Consider the following 26214-nt stretch of genomic DNA (forward strand, 5'->3'; position numbering starts at 1 on the left):
AATTTGCCATTTAACATTTTTAAGTGTACAGTTCAGTGGCCTTAGTATGTTCACAGTGTTGTGCAGCCATCATCACCACCCATCTCCAAAACTGTTTTCATCTTGCAAAACTGAAACTCTGTACCCAGTAAATAATAACTCCCCATTCTCCAAATCCCCCAGTGCCTGGATTCAACCATTCTATACTCTGTCTCAATCAATTTGACTTTTCTAGGTACCTCATTTAAGTAGAGTCATATAGTATTTCTCCTTTTGTGACTAGCTTATTTCGCTTAGCTAGTACCTTTGAGGTTCATCTGTATTGTATGTTACTGCATAGTAACATACTTTTTTTTAAAAGGCCAAAGGGTATTCCACTGGATGTATATTCCCCAATTTTTTATCCATTTATCTGTCAGTGGACACTTGGCTTGCTTCTACCTCTTGGTTATTGTGAATAATGCTGCTGTGGATGTTGTCTAAGTATCTCTTTGAGACTCTGCTTTCAATTCTTTTGAGTATATATCCAGAAGTAGAATTGCTAGATCATAAAATAGTTCTGTTTCTAATTTTTTTAGGACTCTCTATACTGTTTTCCATAGTGGCTGCGCCAATTCATTTTCCCACCAACAGAGTACAAGGGTTCCATTTTCCCCACATCCTCACGATACTTTTTTTTTTTTTTTTGAAGATTGTTTATTTGAGAGAGAGAGAGCACCTGCGGGGGGTGGGTGGAGAGAGGGAGAAGCAGGCTCCCTGCGGGGTTCCATTCCAGGACCCCAGGATCATAACCTTAACCAAAGGCAAACAGCTGCTTAATCAACTGAAACATCCAGGTACCCCAATACTTGTTATTTTTTAATTTAATAAAGTTTTAAGTGTGCTCGATGCCCAGCATGGGGCCAGAACTCACAACCTCAAGATCAAGAGTCATATGTTCTACCAACTGAGCCAGCCAGGCACTCATTTATTTTTCATTATTTAAAAAAATTTTAAATTATAAAAAATTTTTGATGGTTGCTGTCATAGTGGGTGTAAGGTGATATCTCTTAGTTTTGATTTGCATTTCTTCAGTGATTTGTGGTGGTTGAACATCTTTTCATATGCTAATTGGATTTTTGTGTATCTTTGAAGAAATGTCTATTTAAGTCTTTTGGACATTTTAAAATCAGGTTATGTTTTTTGTTGTAGAGTTCTCTCAAATAAATAAAATCTTAAAAAAATTAAAAAACACATCCAAATTTCATATTTTAGACATTAAGAATATAATGAATAATTCGTCTCAAGGTTTCTTTTTGAACATTTTATTACCCAAAATTAAAAAAAAAAGATTTTTATTAATTTATTTATTTGAGAGGGAGAGGATAAGTGTGAGTCGGGGAGGGGCAGAGGGAGACAAGAGTCTTAAGCAGACTCGGCGCTGAGCCCAGTGCAGGGCTTGTTCTCACTCACCACCCTGAGATCATGACCTGAGCCAAAATCAAGAGTCAGCTAGATGCTTAACCACTGAGCTACCCAGCCTCCCCCCCACCCCCGGTCCAACTTTTAATGCTTTCTTTATCATTCCTGTTTTCCTTCGTTGTGTTTTCAGTGACTTAATTTTGTATGATTTCTCCTATTTCAGGAAAGGAAGTTACATTTAGAGGTAGCTTTTTCATAAATCTGGGAAATTATGTTGAATAACTGAAATATGTTATATTTACTGTTTTTCTGTAATTTCTGTGAAATTTATTTTTTTTGTTATTTCTTCTTTTATTTGACTGATGTACATTTCTCCATTTCTGGGATGTAAAGTGAACAAAGAATTAGAGAATGTAGAATAGGAAAAGGAGAGAAGCCATCCACAAATCTGAGTGAATTAGAAAGGTACATAGATATTTGGGTTGGAATTGACGAAAAAGCTGTTCAGAGCTGAAGGGAGGTCCTTAGTTTCTAACAAAAATCTCCTGAAGGCTCTATTAATACAAGGGTCAGGTTATGGAAAAATTCCCTAATTGCACAAAACCCTATTATGCAGGAGAAATGGGCTGTGGGGGCAGCCGGTCTGCATCAGGGATGGCTGGGCTGGAGGCCGCGGCTCGGACCCAGGACCTGGAGGTAGGAGCAGGCTGGAAGAACTCTAGAGGCAGAGGTTAGTGCATTCACCCAAATCCCTGGTTTTCCATTCAGTCTCTGGGATGTGGGTGCTTTCCTCAGGCAAGGCCATGCAATTGTGATTTTAATAGAAGGTACTTGATTTCAGTGCAATAAGAATACTCCCTAACTGTGCTACCCTAAGTTCTTCCATTTGAAAGGAGCTAATATTAGTGATTAATATCCAAAATATATTAAAGGAATCTTACATCATTATTGTATTAGTTTCCCAGGCCTGCTGTGACAAATTAACAAACTGGGTGATTTAAAACAACAGAAATGTATTCTTTCACAGTTCTGGAGGCTCAGAATCTGAAATGAAGATGTTGGCAGCTTTAATTCCTTGTGGAGATTCTGAGAGAGAAAATGTTTCCCTATTCTTTAGCTTGTACATGTCACTCTAGTATCTGTGTCTCTGTATCCAATGTGTCTCTCCTTCCTCTTACAAAGAAAGCTGACAGAGATACCTGGGTGGTGCAGTGGGTTGAGTGTCCCACTCTCTTGGTTTCTGCTCAGATCCTGATCTCAGTGCTGAGTGCTAGCTGGCTTGAGACTGTCTCTCCTCTCCCTTTCCCCTTCCTCTTGATCTGCATGTGCCTAATCGCTCTCAAATCTCAAAAAAAGAAAAAAAAAAAAGAGCAGGCATTGGATTTATAACCCACCCTAACCCATTATGACTTCAGTCTTAGCTAATTATATATTCAGTGACCCTATTTCCAAGTAAGATCACAATATGAGATTCTGTGTGGACATGTATTTTTATATTATATTATTCAGTCTAGTGCAGTTATAGAGTAGGGTTTATTCCAGGAACTCAGAGATGGTTCCAGCTGAGAAAACTTATAATTCATGTCATCAACAAACTAAAAGAAAAAAATAATTATATTAATAAATGCTTTACAAACATATTTGTTTCAGATTTTTTTTTTTTTTAAAGATTTTATTTATTTATTTGAGAGAGAGAGACAGTGAGAGAGAGCACGAGCGAGGAGAAGGTCAGAGAGCGAAGCAGACTCCCCATGGAGCTGGGAGCCTGATGCGGGACTCCATTCTGGGACTCCAGGATCACGCCCTGAGCCGAAGGCAGTCGTCCAACCAACTGAGCCACCCAGGCGTCCCTTTGTTTCAGATTTTAAGGGGCGCCTGGGTGGCTCAGTGGGTTAAGCCTCTGCCTCTGGCTCAAGTCATGGTCTCAGGGTCCTGGGTTGAGTCCCGCATTGGGCTCTCTGCTCAGCAGGGAGCCTGCTTCCCCCTCTCCTTCTGCCTGCCTCTTTGCCTGCTCGTGATCTCCCTGTCTCTGTCAAATAAGTAAATAATCTTTAAAAAAAAAATAAAAAGTACATTCCTGATTTAGTGGTGGGTGGAGAGGCAGAGAGAGAAGCACACTCCCGTTAAGCTCAGAGCATGATGCAGGTCTTGATCCCAGAAGTCCAAGATCTTGACCTGAGGCAGAGTCAGGTGCCCAAGTGCCCCGAGTTTTTAAAAAAACTTCCAGACTGTTTTTTGAAGTGTCTTTGCTGTATTACATCTACCAGCAATGTATTAAGTGATCTACTTTTTCTGCATCCTTCCCAGCATTTGTTATTTTTATTAATTAATTAATTAATGTAATGTTAGCTATTCTGATAGGTATGTAGTACATCTCAATGTAGCTTGAATTTGCATTTCACTCATGGCTAATGATGTTGACCATGTTTTCATATGCTTATTTACCATTTTTATATCTTTGGTGAACTGTCTCTTCATGTCTTGCCCCTGTTTTAGTCCGACTACTTTTTTTTTTTTCTTTTTTTGACAGACAGACACTGCGAGAGAGGGAACACAACCAGGGGGAGTGGGAGAGGGAGAAGCAGGCCTCCCCATGAGCAGGGAGCCGGACGCAGGGATGGATCCCAGGACCCTGGGATCATGACCTGAGCCAAAGGCAGACACTTAATGACTGAGCCACCCAGGCACCCGAGACTACTTTTTTTTTTTTTTTTTAAGATTTTATTTATTTATTTGACACAGAGAGATCACAAGTAGGCAGAGAGGCAGGCAGAGAGAGAGGAGGAAGCAGGCTTCCTGCTGAGCAGAGAGCCCGATGTGGGACTCGATCCCAGGACCCTGAGATCATGACCTGAGCCGAAGGCAGTGGTTTAACCCACTGAGCCACCCAGGCGCCCCCAGACTACTTTTTTAATGTTGAGTTTTGACTTTCTTTTTTATATTCTGGATATAAGTCCTTTCCTTCAGTGTTTTCTTCCACTCTGTTACTTGTCTTTTCATCTTCTTGCAGTCACTCACAGACTAAAAGTTTTTAATTTTAATGAAATCCAATTTAGCAGTTTTACTGTTAATGGATCATACTTTTGGTGCCAAATCTAAGTACTCTGCCTAGGCCTAGATCCTGAAGATTCCCCCCCCCCCCACAATGTTACATAGTTTTTACATTGACATAGTGATCCATTCTGATTAATTTTTATATAAAGGGCAAAACTTAGGTTGAGATTCAGTTTTTTCATCTACAGTTGTCCTGTTGCTCTAGCACCATTTGTTGAAAAGATGATCTTTCCTCAGTTGAATTGTTTTTGCACTTTTGTCAGAAATCATTTGGGCATATTTGTATCAGTCTGTTTCTGGGTTCCATTGCTCTGTGTCTGTCCCTCTGCCAACACTCCGTACTTTTGATTACCATAAATCTTTTTGATTACCATAAAGCCTTGAAATTGGGTAGACTGATTCCTGCCACTCTTCTTCATCAAAATTGTTTTTAGCTATTAGTTTCTTTACCTTTCCTTAAAAATTTTTAGAATTATCTTGTTTATAAAAATGTCTTGGTAGAATTTTGATAAGAATCACATTAAGCCTGTGTATCAATTTGAAGAAAATTGACATCTTTATGTTGAGTTCGAATTCATGAGCATGGTGTATCTCTCTATTAGATCTGTGATTTCTTTTATCAGTGTTGTGTTGTTTTCAGCATACAAGTCCTGTGATGTTTGTTGTATTTTTTCTTTTTTTAAGTGATTACAAATAGCTTTTTTATTTTTTAAAAAGATTTTATTTTATTTATTTATTTGACAGAGAGACAGAGAGAGAGGGAATACAAGCAGGGGAGTGGGAGTGGGAGAGGGAGAAGCAGGCTTCCCACTGAGTAGGGAGCACAATGATGTGGGGCTCATTCCCAGAATCCTGGGATCATGACCCAAGTGAAGGCAGACATTTAACGACTGAGCCACCCAGGGGACCCTAAAAGGTTTATTTTATTTATATTTCCTTAAAGATTTTATTCATGTGAGAGAGAGAGCAAGGGATAGCACGAGTTGGGGAGGGGCAGAAGGAAAAGCAGACTCCCTGCAGAGCAGAGAGGCTGATAGGAGGCTCAGTCCCAGCAACCAGGGATCATGACCTGAGTGGATGGTAGATGCCTAACCAACTGAGCCACCCAGGCACCCCATGATTTATTTATTTATTTTAGAGAAAGTGTGAGCAGGAGCAGGGGAAGGAGGAGAAAGAGAATCCTCAGACAGATTCCCCAGTGAGTGCGAGGCCTAATGCAGAGCTTGATCCAGGACCCTGAGATCGTGAACTGAAGTCAAAACTAAGAGTTGGCCGCTTGGGCGCCTGGGTGGCTCAGTGGGTTAGGCCGCTGCCTTCAGCTCGGGTCATGATCTCGGGGTCCTGGGATCAAGTCCCGCATCGGGCTCTCTGCTCATCGGGGAGCCTGCTTCCTCCTCCTCTCTCTCTCTCTGCCTGCCTCTCTGCCTATTTGTGATCTCTCTCTGTCAAATAAATAAATAAAATCTTTAAAAAAAAAAAAAAAAGAGTTGGCCGCTTAATCTGGCTGAGCCACCTAGGCATCCCTGTAGGTAGATTGGTATTTTAAATTTTGGTGTCTACTAGTTGCTAATATATATAGAAGCAGTTTAATCTTGTATCATTCAGTTTTGCTGGAATCACTTACTTGCTCGTGAGTTTTTTTGTTAGATTACTTAGAATTATCTACAAAGATAGTTATGCCATCTGTGAATGGGGATAGTTTTATTTCTTCCTCTTTGATCTTTATGCCTTTTGTTTCCTTTTCTTGCATTTTTTGCACTGGCTAGGATTTCCCACAATATGTTTGAATAAATGATAAGAGGGTACATTCTTGCTTTCTTCCCAATCATAAAAGGATTGTCTTTCACAATTAAGTATTAACTTGAGGCCTTTTTTTCTCTTTTTTCTTTCTCTCTCTCTCTCTCTCTTTTTTTTTTTTGTTGTTGTTGTTTGTTGTTTTGGGGTTTTAGGAGGGGTAGATTCTTTTTTCAGGTTGAAGACATTTCCCTCTATTTTTATTTTTCTGATCTTTTTTTTTGAAGTTAGGAATGGTTGTTGGTTTTTATCAAATGCTTTCTTGCTTAAGTTGATATGATCATGTTATTTTTCTTCTTTAACTTAATATGGTGGATTATGTTGATTATTAGATATTGAGCCAGTTGGCTTTATTTGGTCATGTTATATAATTCTTTTGCATATTGCTCAATTTTATTTGCTAATATTAAGAATTTTTATCTGTTTTCATGACGAATATTGATCTCTAGTTTCTTTTGTCCGTTTGCTTTGTTTTTGTACTGATTTTGTCTGTTTTGGTACCAGGGTAATTCTGGCCTCGTAAAAATTGGTGTCTTCTTTCTCAACCAGTTTCTGGAGGAGATTGTGTAGAACTGATAATTTTTTTAATGTTTGGTACAATTCTCCTTCTGGACCTGGAGATATCTTTTTTGAGAGTTTAAAAATTATGGATTCAGCAGCACCTGGGTGGCTCTGTTGTTAAGCGTCTGCCTTAGGCTCAGGTCATGATCCCAGTGTTCTGGGATCAAGCCCCACATTCGGCTCCCTTCTTGGTGGGAAGCCTGCTTCTCCCTCTCCCACTCCCCCTGTTTGTGTTCCCTCTCTTGCTATCTCTGTCAAGAAAATAAATAAAATCTTAAAAAAAATATGGATTCAATTTCCCAATATTTATGGGCCTATTTACATCATCTGATTTGTATTGGGTCTGTGTTTTTTCAAAATATTGGCCTATTTTGTCTAAGTTGTCAAATTTATGTTTGTAAGTCACTCCTAGTATTACTACTTCTCTCTCATTTCTTTGAGGTCTGTAGTGATATCTGTCTTTTCGTTTTTTTGTTTTATTTTTTCTCTTTTGGTAGTTTTTTGTGTGTTTGTTTTTGTTTATGTTTTTTCCTGTCTTGCCATTTTGGGGATCTATTTAAAGAACTAGCTTTTTATTTTATTTTTTTAAAAGTATTTTTCTGTTTTCAAATTCATTGATTTATGTTGTCTGTTCCTTCATTTTGTTTGCTTTGGGTTTATTTTGTTCTTTTTCTAGGTGCTTGAAGCAGCCATAGATGATTGACTTGACTTTTCCTTTTTTCCAGTTTAGCATTTTAGTGCTATAAAATTTTCTCTGAGTACAGTTTTTGCTGCATTTCACAAATTTTAACTATCTTGCATTTTAATTTGCATTTTAGTTCTGTTTTTTCTTAATTTCATTTGAGACTTCTATTTTGACTCATTGATTACTTAGAAATGTGTCGTTTATTGTCCAAGTGTTGGTGATTTTTCTGTTACCTGAACTCAGTAGAGTTCTAGTTTTATTCCCTTTTAGTTGGAGAATATAAGCTTTGATTTCATTCTTGTAAATTTGTTTAGGCTTAATGGTCCAGGATATATCTATCTTGGTTTATATTCTGGGGACACCTGAAAAGAAGGTACACCTGCTATTATGGGGTAGAGTCAGTAAATCTTAATTAGATCCTGTTGGTTGAGGGTGTCATTGAGATCTTTTATGTCTTTGCCGATTTTCTATTGTTCTGTTAGTTGAATGAGGGGTGTCAAAGTCTTCAGCTACAATCATTTTCTTGTTTCTGTTTTATTGGTTTTTGTTTAACAGATTTTGCAGCTCTCTTGTTTAGTGCATAGCTGCCAAGTGTCTTCTTGGTAGCTTGCATATTATATAATGTGCTTTGTTTCTGGTCATTTTATTTGCTTTGGAGTTTATCTGATTATTATTAATATAGCTACTGTTGCTTTTGTTTGGTAAGTGTTTATATGATGTATGTCTTTTCATCCTTTAACTTTCAACCTGTTTCTACTGTTATATATGAAGCAACTTATAGACTGGGCCATATTTTTTTGTTTGTTCTGCTAATCTCTTTATATTAATTGGTATATTTAGACCATTTACATTTAATAAATTTTTTATGTTAGGGCGTAAGTCTGCTGTTTTCTTTTTCATTTGTTTGTTTTGGTTTCTGCTTCTCTATATTTTTCTCTGCCTTCCTGTAGGTTATTTGAACTTTTTAAAAAAGATTTTATTTATTTATTTATTTATTTATTTGACAGAGAGAGAGATCACAAGTAGGCAGAGAGGCAGGCAGAGAGAGAGGGGGAAGCAGGCTCCCTGATAAACAGAGAGCTGAATGCGGGGCTCAGTCCCAGGACCCTGAGATCATGACCTGAGCCCAAGGCAGAGGCTCAACCCATTGAGCCACCCAGGGGCCCCTTGAACATTTTTTAGAATTCCATTTTGAGGAGTGCTTGGCTGGCTCAGCTGGAAGAGTATGTGACTCTTGATCTTGGGGTTGTGGGTTTGAGCCCCACGTTGGGTGTAGGGATTACCAAAATACTTATGTAAACCTTAAAAAATTAAAATAAATAAAAGTAAAATCTTAAAAAGAATTACATTTTGATTTATCTGTAATGTTTGCTGGTGTATCTCCTTGTATAGCTTTCCAGGTAATTGCTCCCTTTGTATAGCTTTCCAGGTAATTGCTGGAGTGGACATTGCATTATATATCATAATATCACAGTCTATGGGTGGTGTCATTTTACCACGTTAAGTGTTAACATCTTACCTCCCTTTATAATCCCCATTCGTAATTTAATTGTCATAAATATCTCCTCTGTATACATTCAGAAACATGTCAGACAGTGTTGTATTTTTTGCTTCTGGCAGCAGATGTAATTTAGAAAATTCAAAAAAAAAAAAGGAAAGCCGGGGCGCCTGGGTGGCTCAGTGGGTTAAGCCGCTGCCTTCGGCTCAGGTCATGATCTCAGGATCCTGGGATCGAGTCCCACATCGGGCTCTCTGCTCAGCGGGGAGCCTGCTTCCTCCTCTCTCTCTCTCTGCCTGCTTCTCTGACTACTTGTGATCCTTCTCTGTCAAATAAATAAATAAAATCTTTAAAAAAAAAAAAAAGGAAAGCCTATGATTTAACCCATATTTTTGCATACTGTGTTTTTATTTCTTGATAGGTATTGATGTGTTCCAAAATTCCTTGTTTTATAATTTCTTCCCTGTTTAGAGAATTTTGTTTAGCCATTTTTTAAGGATAGGTTTGCTGGTTGCAAGTTCTCCATAGTTTTAGGTCATCAGAGTGTGTTGATTTCCCATTCACTCCTAAGTGATCTTTTTTTTTTTTTTTTTTAAAGATTTTATTTATTTATTTGACAGACAGAGATCACAAGTAGCAGAGAGGCAGGCAGAGAGAGAGGGGAAAGCAGGCTCCCCGCCGAGCGGAGAGCCCGATGCGGAGCTTGATCCCAGGACCCTGGGATCATGACCTGAGCTGAAGGCAGAGGCCTTAACCCACTGAGCCACCCTGGCGCCCCCTAAGTGATCTTTTCACTTGTTGCAGGATTCTGGGTTTACAGTACTTTTTTCCCCAAAACTTAAAAGCTATCGTGCCACATTCTTTTTGCCTCCGTGGTTTCAGATAAAACATCTGCTGTTCGAAATATTTTTCTTTTATAGGTAAGGTGTCATTTTTCTCTAGCTACTTCCAAAACTTATCTTTAGTTTTTTAGACATTTGTGATCTGTGTTGGAATGCAATTCTTTAGGTTATGCTTTTGGGGTTTACTCAAATTCTTGAATCTGTAGGTTACATCTCTTGCCATATTTGAGAAATTTTCAGACATCATTTTTCAAGCTTTGCCCTCTTTCTCTTCTTTCCTAGTATTCTAATGTGTAATTTCTAGTGTTTTGTCTTCCATTTCACTGGTTCTTCTCTTTGTTCTCTCCATTCTGCTATTGAATCAGTCTCCTTAACTTTTTATTTCAGTTATTTTTCACTTCCAAAATTTCTTTTTTTTTTTTTTTTTAAAGATTTTATTTATTTATTTGACAGACAGAGATCACAAGTAGGCAGAGAGGCAGACAGAGAGAGAGAAGGAAGCAGGCTCCCTGCTGAGCAGAGAGCCCCATGTGGGACTCTATCCCAGGACCCTGAGATCATGACCTGAGCCGAAGGCAGCAGCTTAACCCACTGAGCCACCCAGGCGCCCCTCACTTCCAAAATTTCTGTGTGATTCTTCTTTTTATCCTATTTCTTTGTTGAGACTGTTTCTTTGCTGAGGCTTTCAACTGTATTAATAATTATTGAAGCATTTTTATCACGACTTCTTTTAAAGTCTTTGTTAGATAATTCTAACATCTATGTCATATCATTGTTATTTTTCTTTTAGTTTGAGATCTTCTTGGTTCTTGGTATGATGAGTGGTTTTCTTTCTTAAAATTAAAGTTTTTTTTTTTTTAAGATTTTATTTATTTATTTGACAGAGAAGAGAGATCATAAGTAGGCAGAGAGGCAGGCAGAGAGAGAGGGATGCAGGCCCTCTGTTGAGCAGAGAGCCCGACGCGGGACTCGATCCCAGGACCCTGGGACCATGACCCGAGCCGAAGGCAGAGGCTTAACCCACTGAGCCACCCAGGTGTCCCTTAAAATTAAAGTTTGAATATTTTTGTATTTGAGTATTTTTGTACTGTGTGATATTAGATTTTTTTTTAAATGATTTTATTTATTTATGAGAGAGTATGAGTGAGAGCAGGTGCGTACACAGGCAGGTGAGGCTGCAGACACGAGGGAGAGGCAGGCTCCCCGCTGAGCAAGGACCCTAGGATCACGAGCTGAGCTGAGGGCAGATGCTTAACTGGCTGAGCCATCCAAGCATCCCAGATGCCTGGATCTTATTTAAACCTGTTTTAGCTGGTTTTCAGTGATGCCACTTTGGGAGAGGAAAGGAGAGTATTGCTTTGTTATTGCTAGGTGGAGTTAGAATTCCATTTATTTTGGGTTCTTTTCTGTATTTTCTAAATAAAATACATAAGAAACTTAGATAACTTAAAATAAGTTATGTATATTGCATGAGTAAAATGTATAAAACTGATTGTGTGTGTGTGTTTTAGATCAGCATTATGTCACTATCACAAGCTTTTAAAAGTGAAGGCTGCAGGGGCGCCTGGGTGGCTCAGTGGGTTAAGCCTCTGCCTTCAGCTCAGGTCATGATCTCAGGGTTCTGGGATCAAATCCCGCATCGGGCTCTTTGCTCGGTGGGGTGCCTGCTTCCTCCTCTCTCTCTCGGCCTGCCTCTCTGCCTACTTGTTATCTCTCTCTGTCAAATAAATAAATAAAATCTTAAAAAAAAAAAAAAAGTGAAGGCTGCAGATAGAATATAGTACTCTCTCTTCCAAACTCTGTGAAGCAGGGGAAACTGAAGTACAGGGAATGTATGCTTTCACCAGTGTAAGAATTCAAGAAGAGCAATCTGGATATGAGCATTTGGGTTTTCTAGCAAGCCGCTGGGACTTCGTCTATACCTTGAGTCTTCTAGCAAACTCGGTGATGATGATGATTACCATTATCAGAAGAAAGGACTGTCTTTCTTAAATGTATATTTCTATTTTTCTTTGATAGAAATGACATCAGATGTACCATCACTGGGTCCAGCCATTGCCTCAGGAAACCCTGGGCCTGGAATTCAAGGTGGAGGAGCCATTGTCCACAGGGCTATTAAGCGGCGACCAGGGTGAGTTTGGGTATTGTATCATGAATGGCTTTCCTACAAGCCAGCCTGATTTAATTAGTGGCTGAATCCTCTTTGCTATGCCCAGTCCTCTCATTTCAACTGGTTACTAACCACAGTGCTGTCAGATACCGCTCTTTAGTCCCTGGATTTTTTTCCTTATACAGAATTACTGTTTTTATCTAAGTTTCTTATATGCAGGCTTTTTAAAAATTGTTTTAAATTTTATTTTTTATTAAGATTTTTACTCTAATTCCTGTATAATTAACATACAGAGTTATATTAGTTTCAGGTGTATAATACAGTGACTCAGCAATTCTGTACATCATTACTACTCAGGTGCTCATCATGACAAATAGACTCTTAATCCCCTTTACCTATTTAACCCATTCCCCCCCACCTTCCCTCTGATGTGCTTTATTTTAAATGAGTACCCTCAGTTAAAGTTTTTTTTTTTTCTTTTAATAAGAGCATTTCTTATTTGAAGCATACTTTAGAATACATGGTTCTAAAAGGTATATGTAAAACAGTCCATCCAAGAAAAATAGAATACACATTTTCTTCAAGTACACACAGAACAAACCCCTGGTTAAATCACATAAAAAGGAGCATAATAAATACTACAAATTTAAGAGACCAAAATCATACCAAGTGTATTTTCCAACCACAGTGATACAAAACTAAAGATAAACAATAAAGGTGGAGAATGTGCAATGTAAATATGAAATATTTATTATGTAGAGTGCCTCGGTGGCTCAGTCATTAAGCATATGCCTTCAGCTCGGGTCGTGATCCCAGGACCCTGGGATAAAGCCCGGCATTGGGCTTCCTACTTGATAGGAAGCCTGCTTCTCCCTCTCATACTTCCCTGCTTGTGTTCCCTCTCTGGCTATCTCTCTATCACATAAATAAGTAAGAACTTAAAAAAAATGCAATATGTGAAAATTAAATAACACATTACTGCACAAGCAGTGGGCCAAATAAGAAATCAAACAGCAAGTCAAAATATGACTCAAAACAAAACAATATTCTAAAACCTATGGGATACAGTGAAAACAGATGATAGAATGAAATTTATGCTATAAATGCCTATGAAAGGACTCAAATAAACAAGGTAACATTATAGCATAAGGAACTAGAAAATGAATAAACAGCTGACATCTAGTAGAGGAGGGAAATGACAAAGAAAAGTCAGAAATAAATAAGAGACCAGAATAAACAATAACATAACATTGAAAGTAGTGACGAGGGCTGCCTGGGTGGCTCAGTGGGATAAGCCTCTGCCTTTGGCTCAAGTCATGTTCTCAGTGTCTTGGGATTGAGCTCTGCTTTGGGCTCTCTGCTCAGCAGAGAGTCTGCTTCCCCCTTTCTCTCTGCCTGCCTCTCTGCCTACTTGTGATCTCTCTTTCTCTGTATCAAATAACTAAATAAAGTCTTAAAAAAAAGAAAGTAGTGACCAGTTTTTACAAAAAAAAATAAAATTAGCAGTGCTTTAAATTAATTAAGAAAAAAAGGAGACTCAAAAATGAAAATGAGAACCAAAATGGAAGGGAAACAATACAATAGATAACCACAGAAATACATAGTGTGATAACAGATTACCATAATCATGTACTGACAAACCCGATAAAAAAGTAACTTCTTAAAAATGCACAAGTTACCAAGATTCAATCATGAATCTTGAATCTAAGAAGTAGAAAATATCCTTAATCCAATACATGAATGAAAGCTGAATTAGGTATCAAAAATTTCCCAGCACAAAAAACCAGGCACATGGCTTCATTGGCGAACCCCACAAAAATTTAAAAAATAATAATGACGATCTTTATCAGAATCTTACAATTAATGGAATAGAGAGATCACATTCACAGTCATTCCATGAGGCTAGTACTACCCTGATACCAAAGCAGGACTAAAAGAATGCGAGAACCTAGGAGTCTGCTTTGTCTCTGTATTGTTCCTCCAACTTTCTTTGACATCTATTTGATGTTTCTCCACCCTCTCACTTTCAATCTGCAGGTGTCTTTAGTTCTAAAATAAGGCTCTTGTAGGCAGCATATAGTTGGGTCTTGTTTTTTTTTTTTTTTAAGATTTTTTATTTATTTGTCAGAGTGAGCGAGCACAGGCAGACAGAGTGGCAGGCAGAGGCAGAGGGAGAAGCAGGCTCCCTGCTGAGCAAGGAGCCCGATGTGGGACTCAGCCTTGCTGGATAGAGAGTATTATTGGCTGTAGATTTTTCCAGTCAACACTTTGAATATATCATGCCTCTCTTTTGGCTTGTGAAGTTTCTGTTGAGAAATCCTCAGTAGGCTTACAGGTTTTCCCTTGTAAGTTAAGGACTTCTTTTGTCTTGTTGCTTTTAAGATTTTTTTTTATTAGTATAGTTTGTGCATTACTCTTTTTTAAAGAGATTTGTTTATAAAGATTTATTTATTTAGGGGAGAGAGGGAGTGTGTGTGCATGGGGGGCAGAGCAGAGGGAGAGAATCTTCTCTGATGAGCTGTGAGCCTGATTCTGGGCTCCATCCCATGACCCATGGCTTGAGCTGGAACCAAGAGTAGGACGCCCAAGTGATTGAGCCACTGAGATGCCGCGAGTAAATAAATAAATCTTAAAAAAAAAAAAAGGCCTGGGAGAATGGGTAGTATTTTGTCCACTTTTTTTGTTGTTGTTAAATTTCTCATTTTGTTTTTTCTTTTTCTTTCTTTCTTTTTTTTTAAGGTTTTACTTATTTGACAGACAGAGATCACAAGTAGGTAGAGAGGCAGGCAGAGAGAGAGGAGAAAGCAGGCTCCCCGCCAAGCAGAGCGCCCAATGTGGGGCTCGATCCCAGGACCCTGGGATCCTGACCTGAGCCAAAGGCAGAGGCTTTAACCCACTGAGCCACCCAGGCACCCTTTTTGTTTTCTTTTTTAAAAATTGCGTAGTTAAGGGGCACCTGCATGATTCAGTTGGTTGAGTGTCCAGATTGATTTCATCTTGAGTCGTGATCTCATGGTCATGAGATGGGGCTCTGCAATGGGCCTGAGCCTGCTTGAGATTCTCTGTTGTTTCTCTCTCTCTCCTCCCCCCACTCACACATTCATGCTAGCTTTCTCTCTCTCTCTCAAAAAGAAAAATTCTGTAGCTAATATAGCTAGTCTTTAATTTCACCAGCTAATAATAATGCAGGAGCCATCCTTGGGTTTATTTGGTAACATGAGTAACATACTAAGACTTGCTATGTGTCCAAGAGTTTTACACATTTTAATTCATTGTTTGATATGAATCTGGGGAGGTTGGTTTTAGAGTTCACTCTCTTAAACAACAATGTTATGGTTATGTATAATAGCAAACAATTAGAAGCACTATAAATATCAAAATTAGAAGATTGGTTGAGTAAATTATAGTTATTTGAAATGGAATTCTATATAGCTATTGGAAGTGACAAGTATATATCAGTACAGAAAAATGTTCTCAGTATGTTGGGAGGTTACAGTTTTTGTAACATACTTCTCTGTCAGAAATAAATACGTGTAATGTGTGTATAGCAAAACTGAAAGGATACTTAACTTACCAAATTTCTGGATGATGAGATTATGGAAACTTTTTTTTTTTTTTGATTATGGAAACTTTTGTTTTTATTTTCAGATTTTCTAAAATGAATAGGTATTATTGGTAATCAGGAAAATATATTAAAAGTAGTAATATGTATTCTTTTATTTATTTTTAATTTCATTTACTTTTAATTTAAATCAGTTTATTAACATGTAATGTATTACTGGTTTCAGAAGGAGAAGTCAGTCATTTATCAGTCTAATACCCAGTGTTCATTACATCACATGTCCTCCTTAGTGTCTATCACCCAGTTACCCCATTCTCCCAGCCCTCAACCCACCAGCAACCCTCAATTTGTTTCCTATGATTAAGAGTCTCTTATGGCTTGTCTCCCTCTGTGATTTCATCTTGTTTTATTTTTTCCTCCCTTCCCCAATGATCCTCTGTTCTGTTTCTTAAATTCCACATATCAGTGAGATCATATGATAATTGTCTTTCTCTAATTGACTTATTTGACTTAGCTTAATACCGTCTAGTTCCATCCACATCATTGCAAATGCTTGCTTTTTTTTTTTTTTTTTGGTGGCTGCATAATACTCTTGTACATATATACCACATCTTTATTCATTCATCTGTCGATGGACATCTGGGTTCTTTCCATAGTTTGGCTGTTGTGGACATTGCTGCTATAAACATTGGGGTGCAAGTGCCCCTTTGGATCACTACATTTGTATCTTTGAACCCAGTAATAATGCAATTGCTGGGTCATAGGGTAGCTCTATTTTCACCTTTTTGAGGATCCTCCATACTGTTTTCCAGAGTGGCTGTTCCAGCTTGCAGACCCACAAACAGTTTAAGAGGATTCCCCCTTCTCCATATCCTCACCAACATCTGTCATCTCCTGACTTATTGATTGTAGCCATTCTGACTGGTGTGAGGTGGTTATCTCATTGTGGTTTTTGATTTGTATTGTCCCGATGCTGAGCGGTGTTGAGCATTTTTTCATGTGTCAGTTGGCCATTTGTATGTCTTTGAAGAAATATCTGTTCATGTCTTCTGCCCATTTCTTGATTGGATTATTTGTTCTTTGGGTGTTAAGTTTGATAAGTTCTTTATAGATTTTGAACACTATCCCTTTATCTGGTATGTCATTTGCAGATATTTTCTCCCATTCTGTTGTCTGTCTTTTGGTTTTGTCCACTGTTTCTTTGCTGTGCAAAAGCTTTTTATTTTGTTGAAGTCCCAATAGTTCATTTTTGCATTTGTTTCCCTTGCCTTTGGAGATGGGTCTAGCAAGAATTTGCTATGGCCAAGGTCACAGAGGTTGTTGCCTGTATTCTTCTTTGGGATTTTGATGGATTCCTGTCTCACGTTTAGCTCTTTCATCTGTTTTGAGTTCATTTTTGTGTATGGTATATGGAACGGTCCAGTTTCATTCTGCATGTGGCTGTCCAATTTTCCCAGCACCATTTCTTGAAGAGACTGTCTTTTTTCCATTGGATATTCTTTCCTGTTTTGTCAGAAATCAGTTGACCATAGAATTGAGGGTCCATTTCTGGGCTCTCTTATTCTGTTCCATTGATCTATGTGTCTGTTTTTGCACCGGTACCATACTGTCTTGATGATTACAGTTTTGCAATAGAGCTTGAGGTCCAGAATTGTGATGCCACAAGTTTGGTTTTCTTTTTCAACATTCCTTTGGCTTTTTGGGGTCTTTTCTGGTTCCATACAAATTTTAGGATTATTTTTTCCAGGTCTGTGAAGAAAGTTGATGGTATATTGATAGGGATTGCATTGAATGTATAGATTGCTCTAGGTAGCATCGACATTTTAACAATTTTTTTCTTTCAGTCCCTGAGAATGGAACATTTTTCCATTTCTTTGTGTCTTTCTCAGTTTCTTTTATGAGTGTTCTATAGTTTTCTGAGTACAGATCCCTTGCCTCTTAGGTTAGTTTTATTCCCAGGTATTTTATAGTTTGGGTGCAACTCTAAGTGGGATTGAGTACTTAAAAGAATATACATTCTTTTATTTTTTAATTTTATTTATTTATTTTTTAAAAAGATTTTATTTATTTATTTGACAGACAGAGATCACAAGCAGGCAGACAGGCAGGCAGAGAGAGGGAGAGGAGGAAGCAGGCTCCCCGCAGAGCAGAGAGCCCGATGCGGAACTCGATCCCAGGACCCTGAGATCATGACCTGAGCCGAAGGCAGCGGCTCAACCCACTGAGCCACCCAGGCACCCCTATTTTATTTATTTTTTAAAAAGATTTTATTTATTTATTTATTTATTTGACAGGCAGAGATCACAATTAGGCAGAGAGGCAGGCAGAGAGAGAGAGAGAGAGGAGGAAGCAGGCTCCCTGCCAAGCAAAGAGCCTGATGCGGGGCTCAATCCCAGGACACTGGGATCAGGACCTGAGCCGAAGGCAGAAGCTTTAACCCCCTGAGCCACCCAGGTACCCAAGAATACACATTCTTTTAAATAAAGACTGGAAAATAGAAAGAAAGAAGAATAGCGATAATCTTACTACCCCATCATCTCCTATAAGTTTTTTAGTATAATTTCTTTCATTCTTTATATGTAGATCTTGTTAGTAGTTGTAATCTGTAATTATACAGTTTTTTATAGCCTGGTCTTTCCACCTAACCATCTGTAACCATTTTTTTCATATTGTTAAATATTTTATAAAAGCATGATTTTTAAGTTACATAAAGGGATGTACTCAATTCCTATTTTGGGATATTTAAGTTGTTTTGAAGATTTTGCTGTTATATGTAATGCTCAGTGAACATCTTTGTACATAAATTTTTTTTCTCTTTTTAGTTCTTTTTTTTAGGGTAGTTTCTTAGAAATGGAGTTACCGGGTGAATTTTGACTAGTAATTAGGGGGCTACAGGGAGAAAGAGGAATGAACATTTTCAGGATTGACGCTGTGTACTTCATATGTAATCCATCTAGAGACTCATAATGTTAGGTTATAAGGCTAGTAGAGATGCCAAGAGTGATCACTGGGATGAGGTGGTAATATTTTGGTTCAGTAGAGTAGAGATTAATAGGAGATTGGCCTACCTTGTTACCTATAATCTTCTCTAATCCCCTGAAAGTCACTGCTGCTTTCACTAAATGTCTTATAGCATATTGCTTACGCTCCTCACATGGTGCTTTCCTATTCTCATTTGTTTTGTATTTATTTTGTATTTGTCTGGGTAGAGAATCCCTTGAGAGTAAGTCTGTTTTCCCTCTCATCTAGCAAGTCTTTAATGTAGCATATGCTACATGTTTATTAGATGTGTGATGTAAAGAATCATTGTTTAGTAACCTTATGAGATCTTAAATTGGTCTCTTTTGTAACATCACTGTTTTGGAATATGTTTCAGAAGTCTAGTAACATAGCTTAGACTATAGAATTGAAAAATGGACCTGACTTAATAATTTTTTAATTTTCATTTTTGAGTGGATTCCTGTTTCTTTGGTAGAGGTTGTATTCTGATATAAAACTTTGGCAAAGGTGGACTGCCAACTTAGGAAAATGTTAGGTAGCACAGACTCTTTTGATTGCCCAGTGAGGTAAAAGGGGGAAGTCACATATCTTCATTTGACTTCTGTCCACTTCCTGTTTTCCTTATTCCATTTGGGTGGGTGTTCAGATAACTTGTGGGTTGAGAATTTTTAATGTCTTAGTGTTCTGTGTCAATGAGCTTATAATATTTATTGTTGGCTTTACCCAGGTTGGATTTTGATGATGATGGAGAAGGGAACAGTAAATTTTTGAGGTAAGATTTTAATTTTTTTTCTCTAGATTTCTGATATTAAGAATTAGTTCATGGGGACGCCTGGGTGGCTCAGTTGGTTGGACGACTGCCTTCGGCTCAGGGCGTGATCCTGGAGTCCCGGGATCGAGTCCCACATCGGGCTCCCAGCTCCATGGGGAGTCTGCTTCGCTCTCTGACCTTCTCCTCGCTCATGCTCTCTCTCACTGTCTCTCTCTCAAATAAATAAATAAAATCTTTAAAAAAAAAAAAAAAGAATTAGTTCATGATCTTTATATTTCTGACTTGCAATATTTTTGTCCTTAGGCCTGAGGTGAGTGCTTTATCCAAAACTAAAGTTTCCTATTATATTATACCTCCTAAAGTTTTCAAACATTTTTTTAATGGTTCTAGTGAAGAGAGGGCAGAGAATTTCCAAAACCCTCTGTTACAGTTAGTTGCTGTGTGGTTTAAAAACAACAATTTATTATTTCTCACAATGCTGTGGATTGACTGGATGGTTATTTTGTTTTCTTCCTGGTCTTTTATCCTTAAGGAGGTCAGACTGAGTTTCTTTATTATTATTATTTTTTTAAAAAAATATTTTATTTATTTGTTTATTTGACAGAGATCACAAGTAGGCAGAGAGGCAGGCAGAGAGAAAGGAAGGGAAGCCAACTTCCCGCTGAGCAGAGAGCTTGAAGCGGGGCTCGATCCCAGAATCCCAGGATCATGACCTGAGCTGAAGGCAGAGGCCTTAACCCACTGATCCACTCAGGCGCCCCAGAATGAGTTTCTTTATGTGCCAGTGTCTACAATCTGAAGGGCAAGTCCCATTCTAAATGCTTATCAAGCCTCTGCTTTGTATTGACATTTGCTAGTTTCCATTGGCTAAAGCAAATTTTATGTTCAAGTCCTGAGTCACTGTGTCAGGAAGCTAAGGTGTAATTCATTGGGGGGGTCATTAATGTACTTTTCATACTTTCTCATACCTGTTGACTTCTACAGAGCAAGAATTAGAATTTGTATCCTTGAATGATGAATCTTCTGGAGCACTGAAAATGGACTTTTTGATACATTGATGGAGGAGTTCTTTCAGAGAAGGGAAATATTTATTCCTGTTAAAGACCCATTATTTGGCTTTGTTTCTAAGTAAGGAAAACAGTAAGAGTCAAAGAAAGGAAGATAATGTTGACCGCAACCTGCCATTTTTTCCTTTGCAAAGTTGAAAATATTACCTAGGTGGGTCTACATTGTTGAGTAACAAATACTTAATAAGGAAGTCCTATTTTAAAAAAGCCATTATTTTATTATGTGAATGTCCAGATTTGATTTGTCTTATTAACTAGATCTTAAAAAGTAATATATTTTGGGATGCCTGGGTGGCTCAGTTGGTTGGACGACTGCTTTCAGCTCAGGTCATGATCCCAGAGTCCCGGGATCAAGTCCCACATCGGGCTCCCAGCTCCACGGGGAGTCTTCTTCTCCCTCTGACCTTCTCCCCTCTCATGCTCTTTCTCACTGCCTCTCTCTCAAATAAATAAATATCTTAAAAAAAAAAAAGTAATATATTTTGTAAGTTTTTAAACAGTACGAAGTTATGTGTAGTTCAGGCCTGTTTTCCTTTCTACTTTAGACCCTTCCCCTTAGACAACTACAGTTTCCAGTTTATTGAGAATAAATATTCAGAAATATTCAGTACATATATAAGTATATTAAAATGTATATGTGTTACATACATTCATAATGTCCTAGGTTTTTGTTTTTGCATGGAGGATGTCTATATTGTAAATTCCTTGCCATTGTTTAGTTTTACAATGCTTAAGTTCTGTCAAAGACATTTGGGTTTTTTCTCATTTTAGTAATTTTTATTTAGGCTTATATTTCTCACTACTAACTCGTTGCTGAACCCTACCAGATACTCTTGAAACAACTGTAACTTGGCTACCATAAAGAAGTAGTTGCAGAGCACTGGAGAAAATAATTCTCCAAGAGAGCTCTTGAGACTTAGTGAGTATTAATAAATGTGAAGAGGGAAAGATATTTCAATTGGGGAGGAAGGATAGATTTTTTTTTTTAAGATTTTATTTTTTTATTTGTCAGAGAGAGAGAATGCACCCAAGCAGGGGGAGCATCAGGCAGAAGGAGAAGCAGGCTCCCTGTGGAGCCTGATTTTGGACTCCATCCCAGGATACTGGGATCATGACCTGAGCTGAAGTCAGATACCCAACCAAATGAGCCACCCAGGTGTCTCACGGATAGACTTTTAAAAACAGTTCTGGGAGGGGCGCATGGGTGGCTCTGTGGGTTAAGTCTCTGCCTTCAGCTCAGGTCATGATTCCAGTGTCCTGGGATCGAGCCTTGCATCAGGCTCTCTGTTCAGCAGGGAGTCTGCTTCCCCTTCTCTCTCTGCCTGCCTCTCTGCCTACTTGTGATCACTCTCTCTCTCTCTCTCTCAAATAAATAAATAAATAAAATAAAATAAAATAAAACAGTTATGGGAATTTTTCCAATTTGGAATCCCTAATTATAATGATAAATGCTATTGGTGGGACCGAATTGTGCATATGCATGGCATATAAGTAACCACTCATCTTTATTTTCCTTTTTTTTTGAAGACTTTATTTATTAGAGAGAGAGAGACAATGAGAGAGGGAACATAAGCAGAGGGAGTGGGAGAGGGAAACGCAGGCTCCCTGCGGATCCCAGGACCCTGGGAGTCTGACAGCCAAAGGCAGATGCTTAATCGTCTGAGCCAGCCAGGTGCCCCACCACTAGTCTTATTTATACTTCTCACTTAGCTCTGGCCCTGAGTCACTGTCTTCATTTCCACAAAATCTAGTAGTCACAAACTATATGCAGATCAGTTCATTTGTTCTTTCCTCAGCCATAAAAAAAGACTATCACAATCATTTTACCTAGTGGGTCATTATACCTGAGAGAGACATCACCAAATTTATCTTTTTTTTTTAATTTATTTATTTTTTAAGCAGTTGGAATTTTTCCTCTCTGGTCAGTGTGTGAAAGCCTTATTTGCACTGTGTCCTTAAGTCAGCACTAAATTTCTTTGGTGGATGCTACTTTTGAAAGTTGTAATTTATCATATGTTTTCATTGATTTGTTCAAATGTCATTTTGTTATATTCTCCAGACACCTAAAAAATCATTTTTTAAAAGATTTTTTTTAATTTATTTGACAGAGATAACAAGTAGACAGAGAAGCAGGCAGAGAAAGAGGAGGAAGTGGGCTTCCTGCTGAGCAGAGAGCCTGATGCAGGGCTCAATCCCAGGACCCTGAGATCATGACCTGAGCTGAAGGCAGAGACTTAATCCACTGAGCCACCCAGGCGCCCCTAAAAAATCATTTTTTTTTTTTAATTTTAAAAGATTTTATTTATTTATTTGACAGAGAGAGATCACAAATAGGCAGAGAGGCAGGCAGAGAGAGAGAGGAGGAAGCAGGCTCCCTGCTGAGCAGGGAGCCCGATGCGGGACTCGATCCCAGGACCCTGAGATCATGACCTGAGCCGAAGGCAGTGGCTTAACCCACTGAGCCACCCAGGCGCCCTAAAAAATCATTTTTAATAATATAAAGGCTTAGAAACTCCAGGTGCATTGTCAGAGTTACTAGTGTTCACAGTAGTGCTTCTAAACCTTCATGTGTATACAAAGCCATATGGGGTTTCTTGTTAAGGTCAAGATTCCAATTCAGTAGGTATGGACTGGCTCAGTTGGTAAAGCATGTGTCTCTTGATCTTGGGGTTGTGAAATCAAGCCCCACAATGGGCTTAGAGATTATGTTAAAAAAAGGTAATTCGTTAGGCCTGGGATAGGGCCCAGGGTTCTGTGTTCTGATTCATTTCTGGAACCTGCTTCCAGCCAAGGATCTAGAAGACTGATTCTTGAGATTCAAAGTTAATATGTAAATTAAGGTCTCTCTTTTCACTTTAGGTTACATGTTTCACTAGGAGTTAGTAGCATCTGACTTAAAGCATATTTTGTGTCCTAGGAACAAACCATTTGTGCTTGAGCTGGAATTCATTTACATTTCCATGGATTTGCCCATTCTTCTTCTGCTCTCCTGTTATTTTCAAAATCTGAAAATTCTTGGGGTTGGCTTAGTTCAGGATTTACAGCCGGTAAAGGAGCAGTATAAATTTTGACTCTAATGTAATATCTGGTTTAACTGCAGATTTTGTGAGACTTACCTATTTCCCAAAAGCACTTTCTGCCCAAAGTTGATAGATCTTTGCTATATCCTGTGGCAGTGAGAAGAAAATTTAGATCATCCAGAGTGTAGAGTAGGTGTTTTTTTTTTTAAGATTTTCCTCCCTCAATAATTCCTATAGTTTCTGTATTTAGCAGATATGATTTATTGGTTTATTAAGTACAAGTTGTTGGGATGAATGGATTGTGTTTCCTTGATCAGAGAGATAAAAAACATTGTTTATGTCATAATTTCAAACTATCTCTTAAAACTTTCTGTGCACCAAAGAAAACAGTGAAAAGATAGCCCATGTAAGGGAGAAAATATTTGCAAATCATGTATCTGATAAGAGATTAATATCTATAATAATATGAAGAACTACCACAACTCAATAAAAAAAACCCTGATTAAAAATTGGCAAACCACTTGAATTGACATTTTTTTCAAAGAAGATATGCAGAAGGCCAACAAACATATGAAAAGATGTTCAGCATCACTAATCATTAGAGAAATGCAAATTGAAACAACAGTGACATACCACGTCACATCCATGATGATGGGCACCATCATAGAAATAGAAGATAAGTGTTGGGTAAGGATGTGAAAAAGTGGGAACCCTTGTGCACTATTGGTTGGAATGTAAATTGTAAATTTAACCACACTGGAAAACAGTATGGAGATTCCTCAAAAAATCAAAACCAGAATCACCATATGATTCTACAACCCCGCTTCTGGTTATAAATATCCAAAATAATTAAAACAGGGTCTTAGATATTTGCATACTCATGTGCACTTCCCATTTTCACAATAGCCAAGAGGTGGAAGCAGCCAAATATCTATTGACAGATGAATGCATAAAGAGAATGTGGCATATATGTCCAGTGGAATATTGTTCAGACTTAAAAAGAAAGGAAATCCTGACATGTGCTACAACATGGATGAATGTTGAGGACATTATACTAAGTAAAATAAGCCAGTCACAGAAAGACTATATGTAATCTCACTTACATGAGATATCTGAAGTAGTCAAAATTAGAGACAGAAAGTACAGTAATGGTTACTAGCAACTGAGGATCAGGTGGGGAGCCGGTGGGAAGATGATGTTTAGTGTATATAGAGTTTCAGTTTTGCAAGATTAGAAAGTTCTATACATCTCTTGTACAACAATGTAAATACAGTTAGCACTACTGAATTGTACTCTAAAAATTGGTTAAGATGGTAAATTTTGTGTTTCATGTTTTTTTGCCATAATTAAAACACAACTATCCCTAACCTCAGAGTAGTGTTGACCAGGCAGTCAGCTGTGCCCTCATGAGATCATCGTCTTTTTTTTGGAGTGTCTGATAAGTAAGGGTAAAGGAGAATATCAGAATCCTGACGAATAATAGTCATGGGTTTCTTAAGTTCTTTTGTATGGTATTACTATCTCTTGCTTTGCGATGCTTTTCCATTGGCTTTTTTCCCCCCCTGTTGAATATTTTTACTCCTTTCTAGTTTTCATTTCAGATGAAGTAGATATAACAAGTATAATGCTTTGGGCTAACCTTATTTTTCTTTTTAGGTGTGACGATGATCAGATGTCTAATGATAAGGAGCGGTTTGCCAGGTAATGTAATAGAGCATCTTGGGCCATGTTGTGGGACCAGGCAGCTCAGGCGTATGGAGTTTAATTTGATCTCATTAGGAGTTAATTTCTCTGTCCAGTCTTTCTCACACTCTGAAAGCTGACAGAATTTTGTATGAAAGTTACTGTTTATGTTCAGGTAACATGGCTTCAAACTAATGGCACAATTTATACAATGTTTTTATGTATATGATAGGCAGCTATACAGTGCGCTTGCTGGGTGTCCACAGGAACACAAGTTACGGATTTAATGGTTGCATTCATTATTAAATGGTTCCACAAACTCTGTACAGATAATAGTTTTCCTTTAAAAATTGCAACAGGGGGGCGCCTGGGTGGCTCAGTGGGTTAAAGCCTCTGTCTTCAGCTCAGGTCATGATCCCAGGGTCCTGGGATCAAGCCCCGCATCGGGCTCTCTGCTCTGCAGGGATCCTGCCCCCCCCCCACTCCCTGTGCTCTCTCTCTGCCTGTCTCTATGCAGATAAATAAATAAATAAATAAATCTTTAGAAAAAATATTGCAACAAGAACAATTTTTGTGGAGATGAATTTTGATTGTAGTAAATGTATTTAAATTTTATTAAGATTTTGAAAAATGCTTTGCTTTTTATTTATAAGTCCTTCTCAACTCAGATGTACAAAGTTTAGGATTTATAAATAAAAAGCAAAGTATTTTTTTTTTTTAGAAAGTTCATTCTGTATATTAGTTAGTTTGTTTTTTAAAAATGGAGTTTGTAGCCACCTTAGAAAAATGAATAATCAAAAATCCAGAGCTTAACTGAGTACTTATATTTATTGTGGATGTTGCTAGTCTGGGGACTATACCTTGAGAACCACTGATGTAGAAGGCTAAGAAATTCCAGTCATAGTAGCTTATAACTGTCTGAAGCCATCATGGGCTTCGAATAAAAGATTTTATTTTATTTTATTTTTAAAAGACTTGATTTACTTATTTGACAGAGAGAAAGACAGCGAGAGAGGGAATACAAGCAGGGGAGTCGGGGAGGGAGAAGCAGGCTTCCCACAGAGCAGGAAGCCCAATGTGGGGCTTGAGCCCAGTACCCTGGGACCATGACCTGAGCCAAAGGCAGACGCCCAATGACTGAGCCACCAAGTGCCCCTGAATAAGAGATTTTCATAAATAAAATGCA

General features: G+C 38.1%; 1 protein-coding gene across 6 annotated transcripts in view; it reads left to right on the forward strand.

Annotated features, from left to right (window-relative positions):
• Nucleotides 1-26214, forward strand: part of ARNT (aryl hydrocarbon receptor nuclear translocator) — a 69858-nt gene that overhangs the window by 9338 nt on the left and 34306 nt on the right. For 5 of the 6 annotated variants that reach the window (XM_044239105.1, XM_044239103.1, XM_044239106.1 and 2 more), the window contains exons 2-5: nt 1997-2110; nt 11834-11945; nt 19214-19258; nt 25002-25046. In XM_044239105.1, the coding sequence (XP_044095040.1) occupies nt 1997-2110; nt 11834-11945; nt 19214-19258; nt 25002-25046 (316 nt within the window). The remainder of the gene's footprint in view (nt 1-1996; nt 2111-11833; nt 11946-19213; nt 19259-25001; nt 25047-26214) is intronic. The other variant, XM_044239107.1, reaches the window with a different exon arrangement.

Source organism: Neovison vison, chromosome 2 (assembly GCF_020171115.1).
Source record: "Neovison vison isolate M4711 chromosome 2, ASM_NN_V1, whole genome shotgun sequence".
Taxonomy (NCBI): domain Eukaryota; kingdom Metazoa; phylum Chordata; class Mammalia; order Carnivora; family Mustelidae; genus Neogale; species Neogale vison.